Source organism: Gymnodraco acuticeps, unplaced genomic scaffold, assembly GCF_902827175.1.
Source record: "Gymnodraco acuticeps unplaced genomic scaffold, fGymAcu1.1, whole genome shotgun sequence".
Lineage (NCBI taxonomy): Eukaryota > Metazoa > Chordata > Actinopteri > Perciformes > Bathydraconidae > Gymnodraco > Gymnodraco acuticeps.
Genome location: NW_022992265.1, coordinates 1,349,080 through 1,372,213, shown reverse-complemented (window position 1 = coordinate 1,372,213; position 23,134 = coordinate 1,349,080). Strand labels below are relative to the sequence as shown.

General features: G+C 43.6%; 1 protein-coding gene across 6 annotated transcripts in view; it reads right to left on the bottom strand.

Moving 5' to 3' along the window:
- The window catches only part of robo1 (roundabout, axon guidance receptor, homolog 1 (Drosophila)), a 254,486-nt gene that overhangs the window by 25,665 nt on the left and 205,687 nt on the right, over window positions 1-23,134 (bottom strand). For 5 of the 6 annotated variants that reach the window (XM_034207109.1, XM_034207111.1, XM_034207110.1 and 2 more), the window contains 13 exons: window positions 19,183-19,191; window positions 18,113-18,237; window positions 17,748-17,919; window positions 15,954-16,159; window positions 13,972-14,053; window positions 9,944-10,112; window positions 9,685-9,851; window positions 9,447-9,568; window positions 7,551-7,782; window positions 6,559-6,680; window positions 4,798-4,969; window positions 2,679-2,879; window positions 64-90 (listed from right to left, as the gene is read on the bottom strand). In XM_034207109.1, coding sequence (XP_034063000.1) covers window positions 64-90; window positions 2,679-2,879; window positions 4,798-4,969; window positions 6,559-6,680; window positions 7,551-7,782; window positions 9,447-9,568; window positions 9,685-9,851; window positions 9,944-10,112; window positions 13,972-14,053; window positions 15,954-16,159; window positions 17,748-17,919; window positions 18,113-18,237; window positions 19,183-19,191 — 1,806 coding nt within the window. The remainder of the gene's footprint in view (window positions 1-63; window positions 91-2,678; window positions 2,880-4,797; window positions 4,970-6,558; window positions 6,681-7,550; window positions 7,783-9,446; window positions 9,569-9,684; window positions 9,852-9,943; window positions 10,113-13,971; window positions 14,054-15,953; window positions 16,160-17,747; window positions 17,920-18,112; window positions 18,238-19,182; window positions 19,192-23,134) is intronic. The other variant, XM_034207108.1, reaches the window with a different exon arrangement.

Sequence of the window (23,134 nt, the reverse complement as noted above, 5' to 3'; positions counted from 1 at the left end):
ATAAAAGCAGGCATCCCTTATTTTAATTATGAAGAAAGAAAAAGAGAAAATAGAAGTGCTTACCGGTTGGTGTGAAAGTAAATGACGGAACTGTTGGGACAGAAACAAAAAATAAATTAAATTACTGAAGTATTTTGCATCGACACTGTCTGGAACGAGTTCCTGGGACATAATTCAAAGGGCTTCATCGCCACATAGTTTCTGTTTAAGTACACAAATCCTCAAAAAGTATTTTAGCCTGTATTCACACGCTACTCGCTGGCCCCTTGTCTTTGATCCCTGCAGACATCCCTGGACCCCAACTGGGGGAAAGTGAGTGTTGAGCCAGCTGCTGGTTCAAATCCTGGCTCAGACTGTCAGAGGCCTGCTGGGCGGGGTCACACACTTGGGAGATATATGTTGCTATCTCACTCACATTATAACCCATACAGCTCAATTACTCACACTTCAGCATAGAAGGGGCCCTTTTGCAAAACAGTAATACACTGTGGGCAGATTTAGATTCTGTAGTGGCTGTTGTTGGTATCTTATAACATATGTGTTGGTTTCCTTTGTGAAGAATTGAAGAACACTACACCATGCATTGAAGTTGATGCAACATTGCACTATGCTGGTCGTCATGCAGAGCACTGCCTTACGATTAAAGTATTGTTGCTGTCTAAGTACGAGACATCGGAGAAGGACAACAACGTTGTTATCACATTTCCATTTCCTGGAACAATACATTCATACATTACCTGTTCCAAAAAAAAAAAAGTCCTCTAAATGCAACAATCACCCTATCATGTTTGAATCTTTCAGCTCTTGATGCTCAACCAAGTCTAAAGATATGTGCAGTCGGGTGGCTTTAATCTGTTGGTTGAATGCCTGGGAAGGGGGATAGACTACCACTTGGAAGGCTTAACTGCCTGTGAGAAATGCAAACTAGATTGAAATGCATATATTGATTGTACTCTAATTCCTGGTACTGATCATTTCACTAACAAGATCTGTTTTGAGGATTTATGCAGCACTGTGTAAAAAAGTGTATTATACAATTGGGAAGGCATTATCACTTTAAAGTTTGCATGATTGCATCCATTGGCGGGTAAAAAAGGTATTTTCAGTTTGCAACTACGTATAAGAGACACACTGTGGCACACACATTCACACGTCCCAGTTCAGCCTATTTCACCCTGTGTGCAGATTGTTGCTTCATGTGGTTGCAATTATACTCTTTTCAAAACATTCTTAGTAACCAGTTCCAACAAAGATCGTGGCCTCTTGTGGTCTGGGTGCATGAGGAGGAGAAGAAGGAGGGGGGTCATGTCTGCCTACTGTGCCTCTGAAGAGCTGTTTGAGTTTGTGTGAGTAAACATCAACATACAGAATCAAAGACAGTCAGCGGGTTATCTCAGCCTACACACTCGTCTCTGCCTCAGGCCACAGATCATTACTTTTGAGCCTTTAAACTTACAATTCTATATTACTGTATTCCCTGTGTTTAACCTCTGTTTTTAAGTGACTTATGTTAAAATAATACTTTTCAGATGTCTAACAACATAAAAGCATTAGTGTGTTGTCAGACTTTAATACAATTGATTCACAATATCATTAGGAATGTCATACTATCATAGATGTTCATGACTATATAAAGGCTGAAACAGGGAAAAAAGGTACAGTTCTTCTGACCATTATCAACCACACACAGCTATGTGTAAAAGCTGTTAAAGACCACAGAGATTAGGGGAAAGCTTAGCTGAGGTGTCTCTCACTTTCACATGACTCACAACTCTCACTGTTAGCATGTCTTTTGTCTGTGTTTATGTGTGTTTGTATCAAGGTTGAAGGGTGGATCTCATCTAGCCCTGGCACACAGCAGTAAACCTCAGTGAATGACTGTGGATGGTGTAGGTAGCGCTCACAGGCAGCAGCTGCAGAGCCCAAGGCCACACATTAAGCCAGCCCACACATAAATGAGACTGAGAAAGAAAGGCTAATAGCTCTCTTTTAAATCTTAACAATTATGTGCAGAGGTTGGACATGTCATGAACCCTGTCACTTCGGCTCATTCAGGTAAATAAACACACTGGGTTACGCTGTGGCTACTCAAAGAGGGTTGAAATACAGCCCAAATACACATGGGTATGAATGTTTGTGTTTTTCCAAACGTATGATAAGCAGACACTATAAGCAAGATTGCTCAATGCAAAACTCCTCCAGATCTGAAAAGATAGCAAGATTACTTCAAGCATGTGAAAATGTCAGCATGTCCTTGATAAAGATGTATTATGGTAAGACATTCTTTCTTTCCCAGCTCTGTCAAAAGGGAGTTGCTAAAAGGGCAGTTGTTGGACCTGAAAATGTACTTTACCGAAAACACTTCACACCCCCTTGCAGGATCAGTGTGACAGAAATAGGAAAAATAAATAAAAGACGTCTTCATGCAGCACTCTCACTCTCATCACATCCCTACTGGAGAGCACGTTCAGATAGACTTCACCTAGAGCACTCTACATAGACATATGTCAGTTTGTGACAGGCAGGATCGGAGGAAGCATTTGTGCAGAAGATGGTGGTGCACGACAATGACAATGTTCTTACACTATTTTGTAATTGAGAAAACTTCTAACCTTAAACCAGCACTGTGAATCAGAGATTCAAGTGGATATACATGGTAGTGGTCACTGTGTCCTTACCTTTGCGAATGCCTGCATAACTGCTGGAGAGGCCATTCCTCTTCTTTCGGTGTCTATACAACCAGATGCTGAAGACCATGAGGATGATCCAGCACGCAGCTCCTATGCCGGCTATAAAGGCCGGCTGCTTGACAACATCGGAGATCTGCTGGGACAGGGGGTTCTCTTGGATCCCCGTCTCTGTCATTCGCCCAGATGCATCTGAGAATCAGGAATGGAGGAGATTTCAGAGCAGAATTAGAAGAAAAAAACATGTGGTGGTACAAATAATATAGCACCCATGCAATAAAGGGAATAAGGAATATGAAAACAGCATGATATGAGGGAAATAAATGTTATTTAAAGCTTAAAACTCAAAGCAAGTGCAAGAGCCTGAAATAGGGAAATATATCTAAAATAAATGGAGGCAGCACAGTACATAAATATGAAAATTTCTCCTCCTGACGAACAAAAAGATTGTATGAGGCTGGGTTGTGGAAATGAGAGTCGTTTCTCTCTATTATTCAAAAGGCTTTCATCTCAAATCCCAGTCAACAATGGCAGGTGAGCAGACGAAAGCAACCAAAGACATTCAAACTGAGCCTGTGCGCCACACAAGCCTGATGGAGCCGGATCGGAAAACACAGAGAGGCGCCATTTACACCGAGCATTGGTTGTTTCATAATTACGTAAATAAATCCAATGAGATCATCCTCAAACACAGTCACCACAGTAATTAGCAAACTGAGGCACATGTGTGAAAAGCCGAGGTGTGAATGCCTTGAGCTGTTTCTACTGTGAAATGCAGTGTAAAGGCAGCGTCTGTGCGGCTGCTCACAACAACCCGCGCTCTCGGTCTGTTTTTCTCATCCGTCTATTCTCTCTGTGCTTCTCCCTCATGCATGGTACATGAAAGACTTATTTGGGTTTGCCTCAGCCCCCACCATTCTGAAACTTCTTCATGTTCGTGTTTTGACTTCATCTCTTTTGCTCAAGTCTTTCATGTTGCAGCCACTCTCCTCTACCAAACTCTCTAAGCCAGAGGCGAAAACACTTCCCCAATGAAACCAGCTCTCTGCCTTTCCCCCTCCACATCACTCTGTCTGCCTTTGTCTCAGTCGCTCAGCCCATGAACGCCTCACACTGCCTCTCTCCTCACTCCTCTGTCTTCTCAATTTAAGGCTTGTTCTGGCCGAATGAACGGAGCATGCCAATGTGACTAAGCAGCCCACAAGGGACTGTACAGGTATCTAGGCTGGCATGACGCATACAAGCTCAGAGTGTGACAAATGCATTTGGTGAAGCGCTGGTCCCCAAGGCACATTGTTCCACTCCAGTGTTGGAACATGGCAACCATCACCACAGGAACTCTTCAAGGGAGGGAAGTTGTATCAGTCACAGCCGATGCTTCTTCATGCCTATCCCAGCCCCCTCAATCACAGATTCAAAACCAGATGGAGCTCTATCTCTTCCTCTTTCTCTGCTCTTTAGTGGAGATAAAAATGATAACAACAAGCCCCACTGAAGTCTGCAGTGTGCTTCTTAAAACGAATACTATGTTATGCCTGAGCAGAGTGCAGGATTCATTATTGCCTTTGTTGTTTGAAGCACAGACAGAAAACATTGTGTCCTTGAGTGGAGAGCAGAGCAGGGTGGGGCAGCCAGCTCAACAGCTGCCACCCAGGAATTTAATGTGCCCACGTGGATCAGGCTACCAGCAACTGGCAGCTAATATCCATTGCAGTGCTCAAACCTGTAAAAGTGTTGTACCATTCAAACGTCATCCTATTCTGTGACGAGTTTTAGGATGGTTGTAAAAAACGTAATCACTTCAATTACAGTTTTAGAGCGCTGTTGATAAAGAAAGGGAAAAAGGCAGATTCTTAAACATTCACTACAAAGAAAGGAATTACAAAAATATATGTTTTATTGGCAGAATGTCCTATAAACTAAAAAGCTCTTAATTTGGGCTGACTGGATTAATGCGTTAAATATTTGTTAGATATTTGGTTTTCATTCTGACTGGTAGGATTGCACAAGGATGAAGACATTGAAACACAGCAAATGTATCCACTGAAAGAAAGGATAAACAATTATATGACCTCCTGTGAGAGAGAAAAAAAAGGTTGTTTCTACTCACCAAGCTGGAAGAAGGTGATATCGCTCTTGACCCCGGGACCCGCCCCGGTGCTGGCTGCTACCTCCACGCTGTAGCGGATCCCTGGGGCCAGACTGGGAATGAGCAGGGATAAGACTGAGCCGTCAACTGTGCGGTTGATATGGTACCTGCTCTCATTCCCCAAGCACCAAATCTGCCATAACAGAGACAAAGAAAAAGTAAAGAGTGAGGCAATGTTATGAAGGTTTTGTGACAACATCCAGTTTGGTAGCTGCCACCAATCTGTGTCCAGATAATTGGTTTGTTACTGCTATTGGAACATTTCAGGACAACACAGGTATTGAATTACATCTCTGAGCTAGGAAAACATTTGACAAAATGGCTTTATGTTTTAAAGGCTGCGCAACATAGGGTCAGTATTAGCTGAGGTAGCCATAACACGTTTCTGTGTAGCCTTAAACCCATGAAAAACAAATGGGGATCAGTAATCACCTCCATAACCCAATTTCAGCAGGAGCTAAGTGCTGTCACTCCCAGGAAGGAGCGCTGCCTCGCAGGCTGACTCACACCAGGGCCACAAAGAGAAGCATACATTCACCTCAGCATGAGGCCTGGAGACCTCCACATCCTGGACCCCTGACATTCTGCTTTCTTTACCCCCTACCTCCACCCAGCAGTTACCCAGGTTAACATATAAACCTCCCTTGGTGTGTACTATATATACCATGTGCATGTGTGTGTTTCCACTTCTGTGATGGAACTACAAAGCCCTGACATTTTCTGTGTACTGTATCTTAAAAATTGCGGTGAGTGGAAAGGGCCGCTAGGGACCGGGCTCTGAAATGAATGTGGAACGCTCTCGAGCCTGACTTAAAAACCATGAAATTACTATAAAGCCTATCACCAGAGAACATTTACCTAGAAAATTAACAGTGGCTTAACATTTGCATTGGCTCTGCCTCATCTACCCTCCTGCTACTAACCTATATTCCCTGCACCGTTAAAGGTGTTCCAATTCAAATACAGGACTTGCACAGCATAACATTAGAGTGGATTCAGAGGGATGTCAATATTACAGGTACATATTATAAAGGAAGGACGAAGAAAAGAGTACCAACAAAATGATACATGAGGTCTATCTCTTCTTTGTCATATCTTTGATCATTGGTCATTATCATAGCTTCAGTCCGTTAATCTAATATCCAAGCAATTACCTATGTTTTCATTAATGTCTTTACTAAGTCTGGTAATACCTTGAGTAAACGTTTTTTTGTATCTTCATTTTCATTTTTACCAGCGCGATTATATGGTTAAAATATGATCAATCTATACAAAATCTATATGAAACATGTCATGAATGGCCTATCATTTTATCTCCACACACAATAACTTGTAGTCACCAGTTTAAGGCCAAACTAATATAAGAGGCAAAAAAGGAACCCATCAATAATTACAGCTGAAATTGCCTCCTCATCAATATTCACCCTACAAGTGCCACAAGATGTATGGGCCTACCCTTTCCACCAGATGGCACTGTTTTACAACAGTTTCCACCAGTTCCCCTGCTTTTGACTCCTTCCCTGTCTGGTCTCTGAGCCTGTCACACGCTGGAAGAGCACAAAGGTGCGCCTCAACCAAGAATTCATTACCTTTCCATGTCTGTGCATTGTCTCTCTCTCTGTTATCTGCTATGTCTGCATCCCTGTTTGTGTCTCCTTTGTGTGTTTCTACAATGCAAGTCCCATTTGCTCAGAACAAAGGTAGCTGCATTTTTTTTTTTACCTTGTACTCCTGGACCACCCCATTCTGTTCCTCTTCTGGAGGGGGTTGCCAGGAGACCACGATGGCGGTCCCATTGTCCTCACTCTCCGTCACTGTAACCTCACGAGGCGGGGCACTGGGGGCTGAGGGGGGTAGAGAAAAGATAAAAAACACACCTTCATACATGAGAGTTTTTTTTTTTATAACTGCATGCAGTCTCTCCCAGTTTCCCCTCATCACATTGAGCTGTCACAATCTTTGTTTGAGACTAACGCTGAGGTGAAAACAAAAGAGCAATAATCAAAATTGCAATGCTTTTATCTGAAAACGGGGTTTATTTAACTCAAGTGCTCTTGTGGGTATATAATATATATATATATGTAATTGTTTACTGAAAACACACAGGGAGTTATGATGGCGGGTGTATGTTAGTGTGTGAACGCCAACCTGTGGTCCAACGGTAATTAAACTGAAATAATTACCAATGCGACATAAAAGCTGTAATCACAGTGTTAATGGGTGTTATAAAAACTGCCTTTTTCTGCTTCAAGGAGAACAAACATTGTTTTAACTGCTCCAAAAACAATTATCAACAAGACTAGGAACAAAGGAGAATCCAGCAAAAATAGATCAAAACACTCCCACACATGCAACAAACACAGACACACTGTAGTAAACACTATGCACTCACATTTAACTTAACTGTTTGCTACAGATTACAATTCACACTTGGGTTTCAACCAAACTTCATGAGACTGCCAAATTAGTATGATACTTATATATATGGGGTTCCATAGGGCCTTTTAAAGAGGTGAACATCAACCCTAACCCTAGCATGCTTGAATACACCACATTTGAACATACCATAATCCTGCCATAACTGCCTGCTGTGAACAGCTGTTGTATGCTCTCACACATGCGAGCTGAGCATATCAAATAGTGTAAACATGGAAACATGCATGCACACATGCAAGCACACTCGCGCACAGTCACACTCATTCACATCCCCCCACCTTCTTCCAGCGTCTTGCCAATTTTGATATCACTGTCTGTTCCCTGGAACTCATTGAAGAAGGGGCGGATTTTGAATTCGTATGTGACTCCTTTCCGAAGCTGCGGCACAACAGCGCTGTCCTCCCCGGGGGTTCGCACCTCGAACACAGCCCACTCACTCCTCTGTAGCCCCTGCGGTGAAGGTCTGTACATCACCTTGTAGCCCTGGATGTACTGCGACTGCTGCTCCACCTTGTGAACGAAAAAAAAGGTGGTGTGAGTGCGAGTTTGATTAGATACTTCACAGTGGAATATAACACAGTATTGTTATACATATTGTATCACTTGACAGCTATGGATTGCTGATACGCCAGGCACTGGATGAAATGGGGTGCTAACTCATCACATCACCCCTCTGTGTATCCATCCGTATCTACATCTCTCTTTTTCAACTGTCTGTCTATGCGCCATTTGGAGCAGCAGCGATTTGTGCAACCACAGTATGAGGTCATTGGCCAGAGGTTCCTCCAAGTCTGGAGCTGGTTAAATAGGGCCCAGGCTCCCAGAACAGCCTGTCTCATCCTGTCCTGCTCTCCAGTGTACTGACTGGCTGCTAGTGTCAAGGAAGAGGGGAAGAAGTGAATCTTTATACTGAGATCCAGAAGTTGAAAATGCAAGTTTAACAGCATCTGATGTAGCTTATTAATAAAACGTTGCTCCGTTACCCAGCATGGTTAGAGAGAAGAATAACCATTAACCCGTATGCTAATATCCATACGACTCCCTGTGGAAGGCAGACAGCAATGGCTTGTAAAGATTTTAGTGATTTCTTTATCCCTCCCCCGTAAAATATGCTGCCGGCTCAGGTGGTCTTCATTAGCCTGAAACTGTGCAACCATTTACCACAACACAAAGGAAAATGTAAAACCAAGAAACTCCACATTGGGAATAGATTTAACCCCACAAAACAAGGATACCGTGGCGTTTTACTATATTGTAAGTCTCTCTTGTATCATGTGTTTTTTTGGAACATTCCAGGGAGACAGGGTAACTGGGCAATAATGTTTTAAATCAGTCTTGACATGTCAGTATCCTTTTCACGTTTCCTCGGTCCCATTCATCACTCACTGTGGCACTTCATAATACTAGAGAATGTAGGGTGGACCTATGTCAAAAGGCAAAACAGGACTGTTCTTTCCTTTCAGTAAGCCATCCAACAGACCAATATCTAGGTGGACAGTATAGATATGGTCTCGTCAAATAAAAAAAACGATACATTAACCATATCAATTTCAGGTGGACGTTAGTATTTCATTTGGAGCTTTTAGGCTATCAGTTGAGGAAAGCCACCATAAGCTCCCAGTTCTACTTCTACTTCTTCCTCTCCCACCTATCCGTTTTAACATCTGTAAGCCATTTCCACTTAAGAGCATGAGTTGGCCGCCTCTTCCTTCTCACTTGTATTATTTTAACAGCCATCAAGTGTTTTCAATCTGAGAGGGCACAGGCTGGCACGCCACACACTGCTATGCGGTACAATATAGTCTGCAGAAGGCTAGGCTCTGTAGTTAAGTTTTTGGGCGGTTGAGTGGTCCACTGTGGGCGAAGCTGCACATTTTTGGTCTCAGGCCAGTCGACCATTTTCAGACTCATGCCAGATGGACAATAAGAAAACTTGGATTGTGTTCCAAGCTGCTCTCTGCAGTGTCCTTCCTCTGAAGGGTGCTAGGACGTTAGCACATTAGCTTGCCTGAGTGGCCTGACAAATTGACCATGGGGCATATCACTAAACTAACCTTGGAGCTTTGGTGACTAGCTATAGGCCTACTAATGATCCATATGGCAATCTGTGGCTGGCTGCAGCTGTCTAAAGAAATAAAAGTGACAACAGTGCATTGATAGAGCATTATACTCACTGTCCACTGCACCCTGACAGATGAGGAGGAGAGAATGGTTGGGTTGTGAAGGTGTATGAGCACTTCTCCCAACTCCCTTTGGATCTGACGATGGTCCACGCCCTGACTGGTGGGAGGGATATCTGTATGCAGAAGCACAGATAAAAAAAAAAAAAATGACATTGAGTTAAACTACAGAAAAACCACAACACTTTGGTGCTGTAAATGAATTTCATATCAGTAAAAAGGCAGCCCTCACCTTGTGTTTTCACAGCTTCAGTGATAGGACTGGGATCACTCAGCCCGTAGGCATTGGCTGCCCGTACTAAGAAGAGGTAGACTGCACTGGGCTTCAAGCCCTTCAGTACAAATGACTCAGTTTTCACATGCTCTGCCAAGGTTTGCCAGCTGCTCCCTGATGCATGACTGTGAACACACAACAAAATAATTAAGGTTTCAAAGTTTTCATTAACACCACGCAGTTGTTTGGTTTATTGATCATTGCTGTTGAGTTTTACCTGAAGGCCTCTATTATATAGGAGGTGGGCGTGGCTCCAGCATTAAGGTTAGGTCTCCAGGAAAGGGAGATGGAGGTGCGGGTAGAATCAGTGATCTCAGGTTTGGAAGGGGCACTGGGGATCAGGTTGGGGTCAGTGGGCCTGTTTGGCTGAACTGGAACTCCAAACTCTTAATTTAGAACATAGTAAAATAAATAAATAAAGGAACATGTAGTTTATTGCTATCACGGTAAACAAAGGTATTACATTACATTACATTGCATTTAGCTGACGCTTTTGTCCAAAGCGACTTACAATAAGTACATTCGACCAGGAAGACACAACCTTGAAGAAAACAGAATCATATAGTATATCAGGTTTCATAGAGCCAAACATTTCAAGTGCTACTCAACTGGCTTTAGGTAATCCAGTCCTTTATTAGTATAAAAGTGCTTCGTTAATCGTTCTAACGCTCGAAGTGGAGTCGAAAGAGATGAGTTTTCAGTTTGCACCGGAAGATGTGCAGGCTATCTGCCGTCCTGATGTCAATGGGGAGCTCATTCCACCATCTTGGAGCCAGGACAGCAAACCCACGTGTTTTTGCCGATGGGAACTTGGGTCCCCCTCGCAGCGAGGGCGCAGCGAGTCGTTTGGCTGATGCAGAGCGTAGTGCACGCGCTGGGGTGTACGGTTTAACCATGTCCTGGATGTAGGAAGGGCCAGATCCATTCGCAGCATGGTAAGCAAGTACCAGTGTCTTGAAGTGGATTCTAGCAGTTACCGGAAGCCAGTGAAGGGAGCGGAGGAGCGGAGTGGTGTGGGAAAATGTAGGAAGGTTGAAGACCAGACGAGCCGCTGCATTCTGGATGAGCTGCAGAGGTCGGATGGCACATGCAGGTAGACCAGCCAGGAGGGAGTTGCAGTAGTCTAGGCGTGAGATGACGAGAGCCTGGACCAGAACCTGAGTCGCTTTCTGTGTCAGCTGGGGACGTATCTTCCTGATGTTGTAAAGCGTGTATCTGCAGCAACGGGTTGTAGCAGCGATGTTTGCAGTGAAGGACAGGTTGTTATCTAGGGTCACACCCAGATTCCTTGCAGTCTGAGTCGGGGAAACAACTGAGGTGCCGATGTTGATTGTTAGGTCAAGAGTGGGACAATCTTTTCCCGGGAGGTAGAGCAGCTCAGTCTTGTCAAGGTTGAGCTTGAGGTGGTGAGCAGACATCCACTGAGAGATGTCAGCTAGACAAGCAGAGATGCGTGCAACGACCTGGGTCTCTGAGCGGGGAAAGGACAGAATTAATTGGGTGTCATCAGCGTAGCAGTGGTAAGAAAAACCATGCGGGCTAATGACTGATCCGAGCGAGTTTGTGTACAGGGAGAAGAGGAGGGGACCAAGAACAGAGCCCTGAGGGACCCCTGTAGTTAATTGACAAGGGTCGGACTCAGACCCTCTCCAAGTCACCCTGTAGGTACGGTCTTTCAGGTATGAGGTGAGGAGGGAAAGAGCAGAGCCTGAAACTCCATGTTTTTGGAGAGTGCGAAGGAGGATCTGATGATTCACCGTGTCAAATGCAGCAGACAGGTCCAACAGGATGATGACAGAGGAGAGGGATGCAGTTTTGGCAGTTCCTCCGTGACAGCTATGAGAGCAGTTTCTGTGGAGTGACCTGCCTTGAAACCAGACTGGTGCGGAGATAACAGGAGAGTTGTTTAAAGACAGCGCGTTCAAGTGATTTAGACAGGAACGGGAGGAGAGAGACAGGCCTGTAGTTTATAACATCAGACGGGTTGAGAGTGGGTTTCTTTAGGAGAGGGTTTACTCTTGCCTCCTTGAGACTGTTTGGAAAGTGACCAGAAGTTAGAGAAGTGTTGATGAAATGGGTGAGAAACGGTAGAATATCAGGAGCGATAGTCTGAAGGAGGTTTGAAGGGATAGGGTCCAGAGGACAGGTGGTAGGGCGGGCAGAAGTAATGAGGGTAAGAACCTCACTTGGAGAGAGAGGGGAAAAGGAGGTAAGTGTGTTGGTGGAAGGAGGGTCTGGTGACCCAGCGGTGAGTATAGGTGAGTCAGAAAAAGAAGAGCGAATATCATCAACCTTTTTTTCAAAGTGGGTAACAAAGTCGCTTGACAGAAGTGAGGAGGGGGGAGGAGCTTTTGGAGGGTCCAAGAGGGTGGAGAAGATGGAAAATAGTTTTTTAGGATTGGAATAGGAAGATTGGATCTTATCTTGAAAGAATGTGCTTTTTGCCTGAGAGATCGAAGCAGAGAAAGAGGAGAGGAGAGCCTGATAGGTTAGGAGGTCGTCACGGTGTTTGGATTTCCACCGTTTCCGCTCTGCTGCCCGAAGGACGGTTCTATTAGCACGCAGCGCATCATTTAGCCAGGGAGCAGGAGGGGACTGACGAGCCTGCCGAGATGTGAGAGGACAGAGAGAGTCCAGAGAGGATGAGAGAGTAGAGAGGAGAGTTTCTGCAGCAGAGTTTGGTGGCAGGAGTTGGAACGAGTCAGAGGAAGGGAGGGCTGAGAGCACCGACGAGGCAAAGGTAGAGGGGGAGAGGGAGCGAAGGTTACGGCGGACAAGTGCAGGATGGGAAGAGATTAGTTTGTTATGTTTGGAAAGGGATAGAGAGAATGAAATGAAGAAGTGATCGGATGTGTGGAGCGGGTTTACAGAGAGGTTAGAAGTAGCGCAGTTCCTTGAGAATATGAGATCAAGGACATTGCCAGCTTTATGAGTCGATGGGGACGGAGACAGTGAGAAAGCAAAGGCGGTTAACAGAGATGTTAGTTCGTCTATCTTCCCCGTCTGGAGGTTGAAGTCTCCGAGAAGTATAGCGGGAGGGCCAGTTTCAGGGATGTGTGAGAGGAGATTATCTAATTCCTCCAAGAAGTCCCCCAAGGCGCCTGGTGGACGGTAGAGAACAACAATGGTTAACTGTATAGGATGGGTTACTGTGACGGCATGGAATTCAAAGGTGGAAGGAGTGAAATTAGGTAGCTTGAAGAGGGAAAAGCTCCATTTGGGAGAGAGCAGGAGACCAGTGCCACCTCCTCTGCCAGTGGGTCTGGGTGTATGGGAGAAGGAATATGCAGTGGAGAGAGCTGCTGGGGTGGATGTGTTGGATGGAGTAATCCAGGTCTCAGTGAGAGCAAGGAAATCCAGAGACTGCAGGGAGGCGTAGCCAGAGATGAAGTCAGCCTTAGGAACAGCTGACTGGCAATTCCACAGGCCACCAGAAACTAGATGTTGGATCTCAGTGGAGCACGTGGGATAGACGAGAGCAGGCCGGTTATATCGATTAGGAGATACACGGGGCCAGTGATAATTGCGAGAAGACACATGAACAGGAATGGAGAAAATACACATGATTATAGCATGAGGGGCTAGAAAACTAAAGAAAAGAGAAATAAGACACCAGCTCAATCAGAGTAGGATTTGCCTCCTCTTTGCCTCCCTCGTGACTCCCGGACTCCAATGTCTTTGTCAGTCTTTGACTCCCGCAGGACTCCAATGTCTTTGTCAGTCTTTGACTCCCGCAGGACTCCAATGTCTTTGTCAGTCTGACGCTGAAGCTGACGCTCCAGGAAAGAGCTACCCAAAATGGACTCCTGATTGCTCAGTTCTCACAGCTGTAGGGCCACGCCCCTCTAATTAGTTAACTATCTACAGCTGATGGGCGACAGTAGACTGGCCGTGCCTATATTAATGCAGGCTTGAGTGCTGAGACCTGTGAAGCAGGTTTCGCCTGAGCAGATCTGAGATTTAAAATCTCTCAAACGCGATTTAGCCGTTTAAGCTACAATAACAATTATACAGAGTCGAATAAATGAAACAGAGAAGTCTAATTAAACAAGAATATAACTTACAGTGGTTGCTGCGTCAATAGGTAATGTCGTCACCGGGTCCAGATGCACACAGGTATGCAAAACATCTCCAAACTTCATATACCTCTTTACCATTTGACTTTCACAAAGCAATATCACTAACATATCACGCAATTTGAAAAAGTACAGAGAGACACTTATCCTCCCTATTGGTTAGTCTTACCATGAACCTCTAAGTAGGCTTTCCATGAGGCCTCTCCACTCGGTGTAGATGCGATGCAGGTGTAGGTGCCAGTGTCACCAAGCTGCCGGAAAACAGAGAAGAATATTTGGTTAAATGGAAATTATTTAAATGCATGTCAGAGTCTCTTGAACTGGTAAGAGTCTATTTCCCGCTTTTGCCACCTACTGTCTCCCCCCACCGTCAATGCTCTGCTTATTGACATTCTGGTGGAGTCGTAGCAGGCAGCTGTCAATGCCTGATAATCTCAATATCATGCCTTTTACAACAGAACCTGAGGAAAGCAGCTGGAGAAGCCAAGTGGCAGAACATTCCTAGTCAAATGGAAAAGATTTTCACAGGATCATAGACTAATTGGGGACCTTATTCTCTCTCTACTATTTCAAACATGGAAGTGACTGCTCTGTGCAACAGATGTGGTGACAAGCTACACTAAAGATATAAAGTAGAACATTGGTTATTAATATACTTTTATTAACATTGCCTCACTCTTTACTTTTTCTTTGTCACTTATAAGTAGGAGATTAGAGTTCACTGAGTGATTTTTATTTGTAGTTATGCTTTAGAACAGGAACTACACAAAGCAGAAAGACCCTAAAGGGATTATACATTTATTTTTAGGCCTTTGAGTGGAATAGGTCCTGAGAAAATTGAAAAACATGTTGTTTCAAAGAATATTGGATTGACACCTGTTTTTTGTATCCAATTAAAAAAAGTATTTTAGTACTTTCGATTGAAGTAGGTTAAACAAAAAAATTGAATGGTCTGCTTGCCAACAGGCTATTAAACAAAACACCAACAATAACCCTGATGGCAAAGGTATTTTGTATATTTTCACACTGCTGCATTTTAAAAATATTTCTGCTTTTCTGGTAATGTGTTCTGGTTTAGTACACTAAATGCTACCGTTAGGAAAAAAATCGGAATAATTGAAAACATGTCCTGCCAATGACCCTGAAGCTGTGTATTTAATCTGGTGAGTATGAAAATGTATTACAATTCAAAAATAATAACTCTCAGGCGACATTAATAAAATATATTCCTCACGCATCAAAAACATCTTCATTAAAATGTTGTCAGGTAGAAATGACAAGTTCATTATGTAAAGTGCCTGCGGACTGAGCTGCAGCAGGAGGGGCTCTGATGCATCCCCTCCTGCCTGCCTCACACTGGTGGCCCAATCATACTGCCGCTCCTGTCACCACAAGACATGCCAGCATTCATCAGAACACCGCAAACTGACGCCACCTCTGACCCTGTGACGCCTCCATCTGGAAGACACGTCAGCACCCCCTACTTGTTTCTGCCTATGAGTGTGTTCAGCATCAAGCAGCTTGCCACCCCACACACACACACACACACACACACACACACACACACACACACACACACACACACACACACACACACACACACACACACACACACACACACACACACACACACACACACACACACACACACACACACACACACACACACACACACACACACACACACACACACACACACACACACACACACACACACACACACACACACACACACACACACACACAAAATTATACACAAAACCCACTGTGCTAGCCTGCTGACTGACAGGAACGACAGACTGTTCAACTTCACAGACTCTATTTTGAACCCGCGACAACTGACTGACAGCCCACTGAGGGCTGGATCCTGGCAGGGAATACAAGCTTTATTTACCAACCAGCAGGGGTTTCCCCATCACATTATGGATGTAATATGGACAACTTTGAAGTTTATTTGAATGGATTTAGACATTAAAGCTGGTCAAATAAAAAAAATTGAAATATTTCGATAGTAAGGCAAGTTTATATGTTCATAGTCAAATTACAAATGAACTCCACAGAACAGTACTGGGCGCTGTGCACAGTGTTTACTTTGCTTAATGGTAGAAAGGGATCAGAGCATGTTTATACATGTGACAGCAGGTGTCTTACCTTTGCATAGCGGATCTGTAATGCGCCTGTGTCCAGCTGTTTGACCCTGGAGTCATGTGTGGACACCAACACACCATCCTTCCTCCACAGAATGGTGGGGGTGGGGTTTCCTGTTGCCACACAATTGAGGATGACTGTGCCGTCCACAGCTACTGACTGATTGGTCGGGCCCTGCCGGATAACTGGTGGCGGGCGGTCTGACACAACTGTGGAAGGAGGAAGGAGAATGAGCAATCATGTGGAAGGTGGAGAAAAACTGTGAAGGTGTTCATGTGCTGTAGTATGGACAACAGATTCAGACAATTACCTCCAGCCTGTGTGAGAGAAAAGACACAAAAGGCATAGAATCTGCCAAACATCGTGTAGCAATGTTCTAGCATGTGAACACTGTAAGGGTAGGAATTGGAATTACATCCAATTTTATGAACTGGAAACAATTTTCTAATCATTCAGCAACAGGAGTCGAACTTAGCCAAATAAAAGCAGCGTAATTAATATAAAACAGCCTAAGATACTTCAGTCTTCTCGCTGCAGCTCTAACAGACGCCTGGCACTACCCATATGAACACTGGCAGCCAACAATCCCCTGGCCCATCCCCCAGCCATAAAACACAAAACAAGGGAGAAAAAATCCCCCCAAAAAAAACATCTAGCTCGAACATATTAGCATGAGGGTGTTTAAACTCCTCCTTCCTGCCTTTAAACCCTGTATTTTCATCCAGTACTCACAAAAACAAAGATGTAGCCTGTTTTTGACAGAAATAGAAAGGCTGTAATGGGCAGACAAGAAAAAAGGAATATGAGATAAACTTTAAATAAAAGCACTCTGTAATTTTTATTTTGTCTCTACTGCATCTGAATCATCATTTTCCTGCTCTGTACCATTATTTTCATTCATGGCGCTATTGATAACCATTTCTGTCAGCCCCAATAATTAACTAGTGACTAACATTCATGAGGAGCAATCAAATGAATACCTCACAGCAAAAGGCAAAACAGGCTTGTATGTGTGATAGATCCTGAGAACCATGCTGTGGTAATCTCTGGGCCGCTTTGTCTCTGCTCTTTCTTTTGCCGGGGATGGTGCAATTACTAAAACATTGTCAGCATGACCTGTAATTATTAGATCTGCCTGCGGAGAAGTAGTGGCCTCAGCGCGGCCTTCTCACTTTAATAACTGTCATTATTATCCAGAGAGCATAACAGAATGAGAAAAGGAGAGAGAGTGAGAGATGGAGCATACCATTGTAGGCCTGAAATGAAGAAGGATATTTGGTAAATGAAGGGATGAATCTAGGTGTGTCATAGACAAAATAATAGCTGCCCAGATCTCTGTGGGAATGGTGGAAATGAAGCCAGGGTTGGTCCACCAGGCTGACAGGGATTGGCTAGCAAAGTAATTAGAGGACCCAATCCAGACCTCACCACACAGCCACAGTCTTCCAACGGTCGACAGCAGCAAGCCAGCAATGGAATACCGAAGGAGACATTAGCCAGTGTGAAGCCAGCGAAGCCAAATACTGAGCCACGGTCTGGGTGCACAGGCACCAGAGAGTCTCTCCCCCTGACAGGAACACATTGAACAGGCCAGACCAAACCTCACAAACCTCAATTTGGATATTAATATGCTCTACGGCAAGACCACAGCAGTTCAGATGAACAGCATTATCCGCATGAGCCAAAGATTATACGAAATACCAATATTTATCCACTCAAGTTTGCTTTCAGTTTTCCTCTAATTCCCTTTGAGACGTTGCTGTATGCAGAAACTGGGATTCAAAGGAGGTTGCTCACCATCAGTGATCTCTAGCAGAGCCTTGGTGAGGACGCTGCCAGCAGTGTTGATGGCCTGGCAGCTGTAGTACCCCATGTCTGAGCGTTCGGCATCCGTGATGGTCAGGTCCCCAGACTGAGATACAGAAAATCGGCTGGATGGTTGAGGAGGTTGGTAGGAGAACAGAAGGTTCTGTGGGAGATAACATCAGTAAGACTTGTATTAACTGATATTTGGCAAGAATACGTTTATTGGACAGGCAAATAGACATATGCATGCAACCATAAATAAGTTATTGCTAGCTTCACTTGAGTATGGGCAGGTTCTACAAATATATACAAAGTGTTTTGAAATGGAAACGTTTACTGTAGTTTAGTTTGTTTACCTGACTGCCTTCCCGCTGCCAGAAAATGGCTGGCTGTGGGTTTCCAGTTGCTTCGCACTGAAAGGTGACGGTTCTGCCAACCCCCACCACCTGGTTCCTTGGTCTAACCACAAAAGCCGGTGGCACTGCAGGACAGACATGAGAATGGTTAGCCATTGAATAGAAAACACACCATAGTATATTATTATAGTTATCATAATATAACAGTTACTAGTGTTCTGGGTCATTTAAATATTTGAATGAAAGACACAAGGCATTTGACTACAGCTACTGAATTCAGGCTCTCTTCAAAACTTTGCACAGTGTGTGCACAGCAGATTAACCAGTCTGCTGACTATATTAAAAATGCAGGCATATTGTAGATGCAATGAATAGAGAAAACAACGGTTACTCCCATGCCCCCTCATTTGCATGGGCAAGGGCATGAACCATTAAAATGTACATGGAAATGAGGAATATATTTGAGCCATCTGTCCATGCTGACACCTTCCAATAGTGAAGGCATCAACCAGAATGCAGTATCCATGCATCTTAATGACACATTTCATCTCAGACTAAGTCTGGTGTTCTAGCCCAAGGTCGTCCATGCAGCTCTGCGGTGACATTAGGCCTTGCTGGTCTAATAGACCATTCATGCAAGGACACAGCCTGAGTGCAGAGGTTCAGAGGAGGGCCAGTTTACACCTTCACTCTGTATTGCTGCTAAAATATCATAAATCTGCAAATAGTTGAATGTGTTATCTGCAGGGGCTGTGTTATACATAAAGAAAGGCAATCTGAAAGCTGTCATTTGGAATACAGACATCATTTGTCCATGAATAAAATTGGCTGTTTGGTAATGCATAAAGGGGGAAATAATAGAATGAAATGATGCGGCTTTACCTTGGAGGCCCAAGCTGAGCATATTTTTACCCATTAATGTCCTTTTGTCACTGTTGCCCATGACAACAGAAACATGATTGCTGATTGGAGGGTGGAGAAGAGATGGAAGGAGGATGGAGGGGGGGGTTGTGACAGCTTCCTGTCTCTGTCAGTGCGGTGAATAGATGACGGGTGACATTTCAACTTACCAGACACAACTAAAAAGGAAACAAAAACACAACAACAAAACCCAAAGATGAATAAATAAATAATAAAACAGCATGAAATATACAGAGGAGAGATAAGGAAAATAACAATGTGATGTCAATGGGTACAAACAATCATGTCATTATTTTTCTATAAAACAAGGATATGTCATATTTGAACCTCAACTCAAACCCAAGGGACAATGTGATATAAAGCAATACAATATTACAATCAGTGATCAAGAATGAATTACAAATGTACAGACATAAATGAAAACATTGGATTAATCATCCCTCTTAATCTTAGTGACTCAAGGACAGGAAAAGGTTGGATTAGGTACAAAAAATGCACAAGGAATACAATGAAATACACAAGACAGATGTTTTTTTTGCAATTATAATTTTTGTTTACTTTTTTCCACTAATTTCCAGATATAGTCTAAGGTGATTTGCCCTCTACCCTTAATGAGGTTTGGAGCATCCTGAGTAGCAGCTGCCTCACAGTCCCTCAAACACAGCCTTGCCGATGTAGGCTGGTTCGTAAAACCACAAGGTGAATGTTAACTGTCACTCTTTGGCCATAAATCTCCCCTGGCCAATCACTCACTTTATCTAATCTGTCTGCTTCAACGGCTCCCACGGAAACATAAACGCTGTCTGTCAGAGTAATGACCACCCCTTCCCTCCGCCCCATGCTGGCCTTTAAAATGCAGATAAGACTAGCATCAAGCGCTTCCAGAAAAAGACACTCACTGCTATCTGTGTGCGACAATCATGAGAACATACACACCCACAAACACACAAGCCCCTCTACAACACCTATACACATCCATTCATGTGTGTCTAAGCCTTTAATTAGGTAACCCTACCTCTCCCATGCTGCTGTGATCACAGCTGTGGACCTGGAGGCAGAGGTGAGTCTTAAATCTGACCTGGCTACTTTCTGTGGACTGTTCCGCTAGCTTACAGGGCAGAAAAGAGTCTCTATCAAAAAGCTGATCAGAGCGACTGAGGAAAAACACACTGAGCATGATGACCTCCAGCCCAATAGGAGGCATGCTATGAAACAAAGGCCACAGCAGTGAGATTAAATTGAGCCGTGCTGCTGTTCAGTGCGACTGAAATCAACACGAGTAGGAAAGCATGCATGATTAATATTAATCATTCTGTAGCATGCTGTAAATGCCCGTCCTTCTCTGGTCATTTGTACTAATACACAATGAAAGTCTACTCAACAGTTGGGTTTAATCAAATGTAGGGAAATAGAGATACAGTAGACCAATACAAAGCATCAGTTATATATGTTGCAACCAACCAGGTTTTGGTATTTATCATCACTGTAACAGCATGCAGTTGGCTGACAGGAAAGTTCCTCCCCCTCGCTCTGTTTTGGCACCAGTTCCAAGTCTCCTTCCAGACCCTTTACATGGGTTATTAGCAACGCTGCTCTGGGGACTACCATTCCATTCAAGACCTTCCTACACATAAATCACTGCTTATAGCAAACTTAACCAGCTGAGGAAAAATAACACGTTGATTTTCTGAACACTGTCCAATAGGCTTGCAGTCTAAAACAATGTATTTACATTCCTATGGTGGAAGTCCGCTGTTGAAGTTTAATAAACAAAATATTCTATAAACATTATCTAACCACACCAGAACCAGAACAAAATGCCTTTGCTTGATTCTTAAGTCTTTCAAAACACACAATCCCCAGTGTACGCACAAACTAAGCAGACTTAACAGCTGAACAGTCCCTCACACTGCTACTTTCTCATGTGGCTTAGATGAATGATTTTACGATGAAACTATAAATACCACTGGTGACTTAGCCAATTATGCGTTTCTTCCATCAATCAATGAACTATTTTACTTGACATATTTATAAGTCCAAAGGAGGTGTAGTAGACTGACAAACGTGTGTAAGACAATAATTCACTGATTAAGTTAGTTACAAGAGCAGAGCACGTTGAAAGACAAATTGCCCAGGGCACCACTTCCACAATGTCCACATTGTCCACTGACAATCTGACCATGGAAGGTGTGGAAATCCCCCTCCGTCCACACAGAGCTGGATTCTTCTCACAAACGTGCAGCTCATAAAAGGGATTTGCTTAGAATTACTCCAAAATTGTGAGGTGTGCATTGCAAATATGTTATACACTACATACACCATATTGCAATGATAAGCAGATTGAATAATGAAACTGCAGGGAAGGAATTCTATATCTAACCAGTTTCTCTTTAGAATAAAAATGTGATTGTAATTCCATTGGTTTTAACAAGTTACTGCACATTTAGCAGTAAAAAGTTACAAAATTATTATATTATTTTTACACTTTGGCCTTGAATATTGGATTACCCATTTTGTGGTGTTCTACCAATTCCATAGATAGTATATTATTGAGCCGTTCATTGACTACTATGCAGGGACTCAGCAATCTTGCCATTATTTGACTCTTTATGCATTGACCACTAAAATCACAAACTAAACTCTTGCTGCCACATCACTGTTGTCTTCACTACAGCGGCATCTTACTACCTATACATCATTTCACTGCTTTGGCTTCTGAAGAACTACAATTACCGGGCCTTTCTTTACTTTTCTGTGCCCGCATCTGTAATTAGAAACATGTCATTTCCGGGCGTGGGACTGTGGCCTGCTTGTCTTTAATTATCTGGACTACTCAGTGCCCACAGCCTCCCGGCCTCCCGGCCTCCTCATGTCCTGGTCTGGATCAACTCAGGGATCTGAAGAAAAGATGGTTCTAGGAACTTTGAAATTTTGGAAGTGCAGCTGTCCATCCAATCTAAGAGTATAATAAGAATTCATATTATTCATCTTGTGCCTCTAACCTGTACTTACGCCCTAAGAAAGCATTGGCATTTTTGTTTCCTAAATCTATAGCAGAGGCCCTTGTTTACCAACGTTTAACTGATTTAGGTGATTTTACTCTTGTTTTCATGTCTATCTATTTCTTATAACATGGGGGTTGAAAGGCATAATGACTGAAAAGAAGGCCAGTGCCTTGCTTCTGCATAGGCCTGAGGTCAAGACATTTCATTTCCTATAAGGACAAGGGAGGTTGTAGCCTTTCAAATATAGTACAAAGCTAAAAGAACAGCTTATTGAATTGTGCATCGAGGCTGTTCCCTTTCATTAACTAAGCTTTCATCAGGGATAGGAAGTGAAAAAAGGCAATAAGAGGGATAGATATATTGATGGATGTATTGGCAGGTGTGCCTAATCTTGCTCTTCAAACCAATCTAAAAATTGCTGTCTTGTGGAGAAAATTAAGAAATAATTGCAAAGGGTAGCCATGTGAAGATGAAGTATCTGTCTTTGTGGGTGGGGGTTGGCACAGGAATAAAATTGCCCTGTCTCTTTATATCTCTGCTGTGTTAACTGCTGGGAGTGACATTAATATGACTGACCTCACCGCAGAAACCTCTCTCCCCCTCTATACTCTTCACCACAATCGCCCCCAGCCCCATTTCCCAACCTGTTCTGCATCAGTGGCGAGCTGCCACCAAGACCCACACACTCACTGTCCCTATCTCCCATACATTCAACCTACCCCTGCTTTCCTCCTTTCTTCCCTCACCCGACTCCCTACATTCCCATTAGTTTGCCGTTAAATGGCCCCCTGTGTTCCTCTGATTCTCAGGAGGGTTTAGGGGTGATCCCAGCCCCCAGTTCATCTGAATGGTTTCTTTCTGAATGTTCACACTCTGTGACCGGCTGCTTTATATTCCAACTGTGTTAAGAAGAAGTCCAATGGAGAGGGCCACAGGAAACGCACAGATATTCCATAGGTTCACAAATAGTACTGTATGTCTTAAAACATGACGGAAGACAGGCCTCCGGAGAAATGCCACTTGTATAGGGCAAATTAAATCGATTGCTGTTGAGCTCCCATGTGCACAACTATACAGCTATTATGGATTTTTGCAT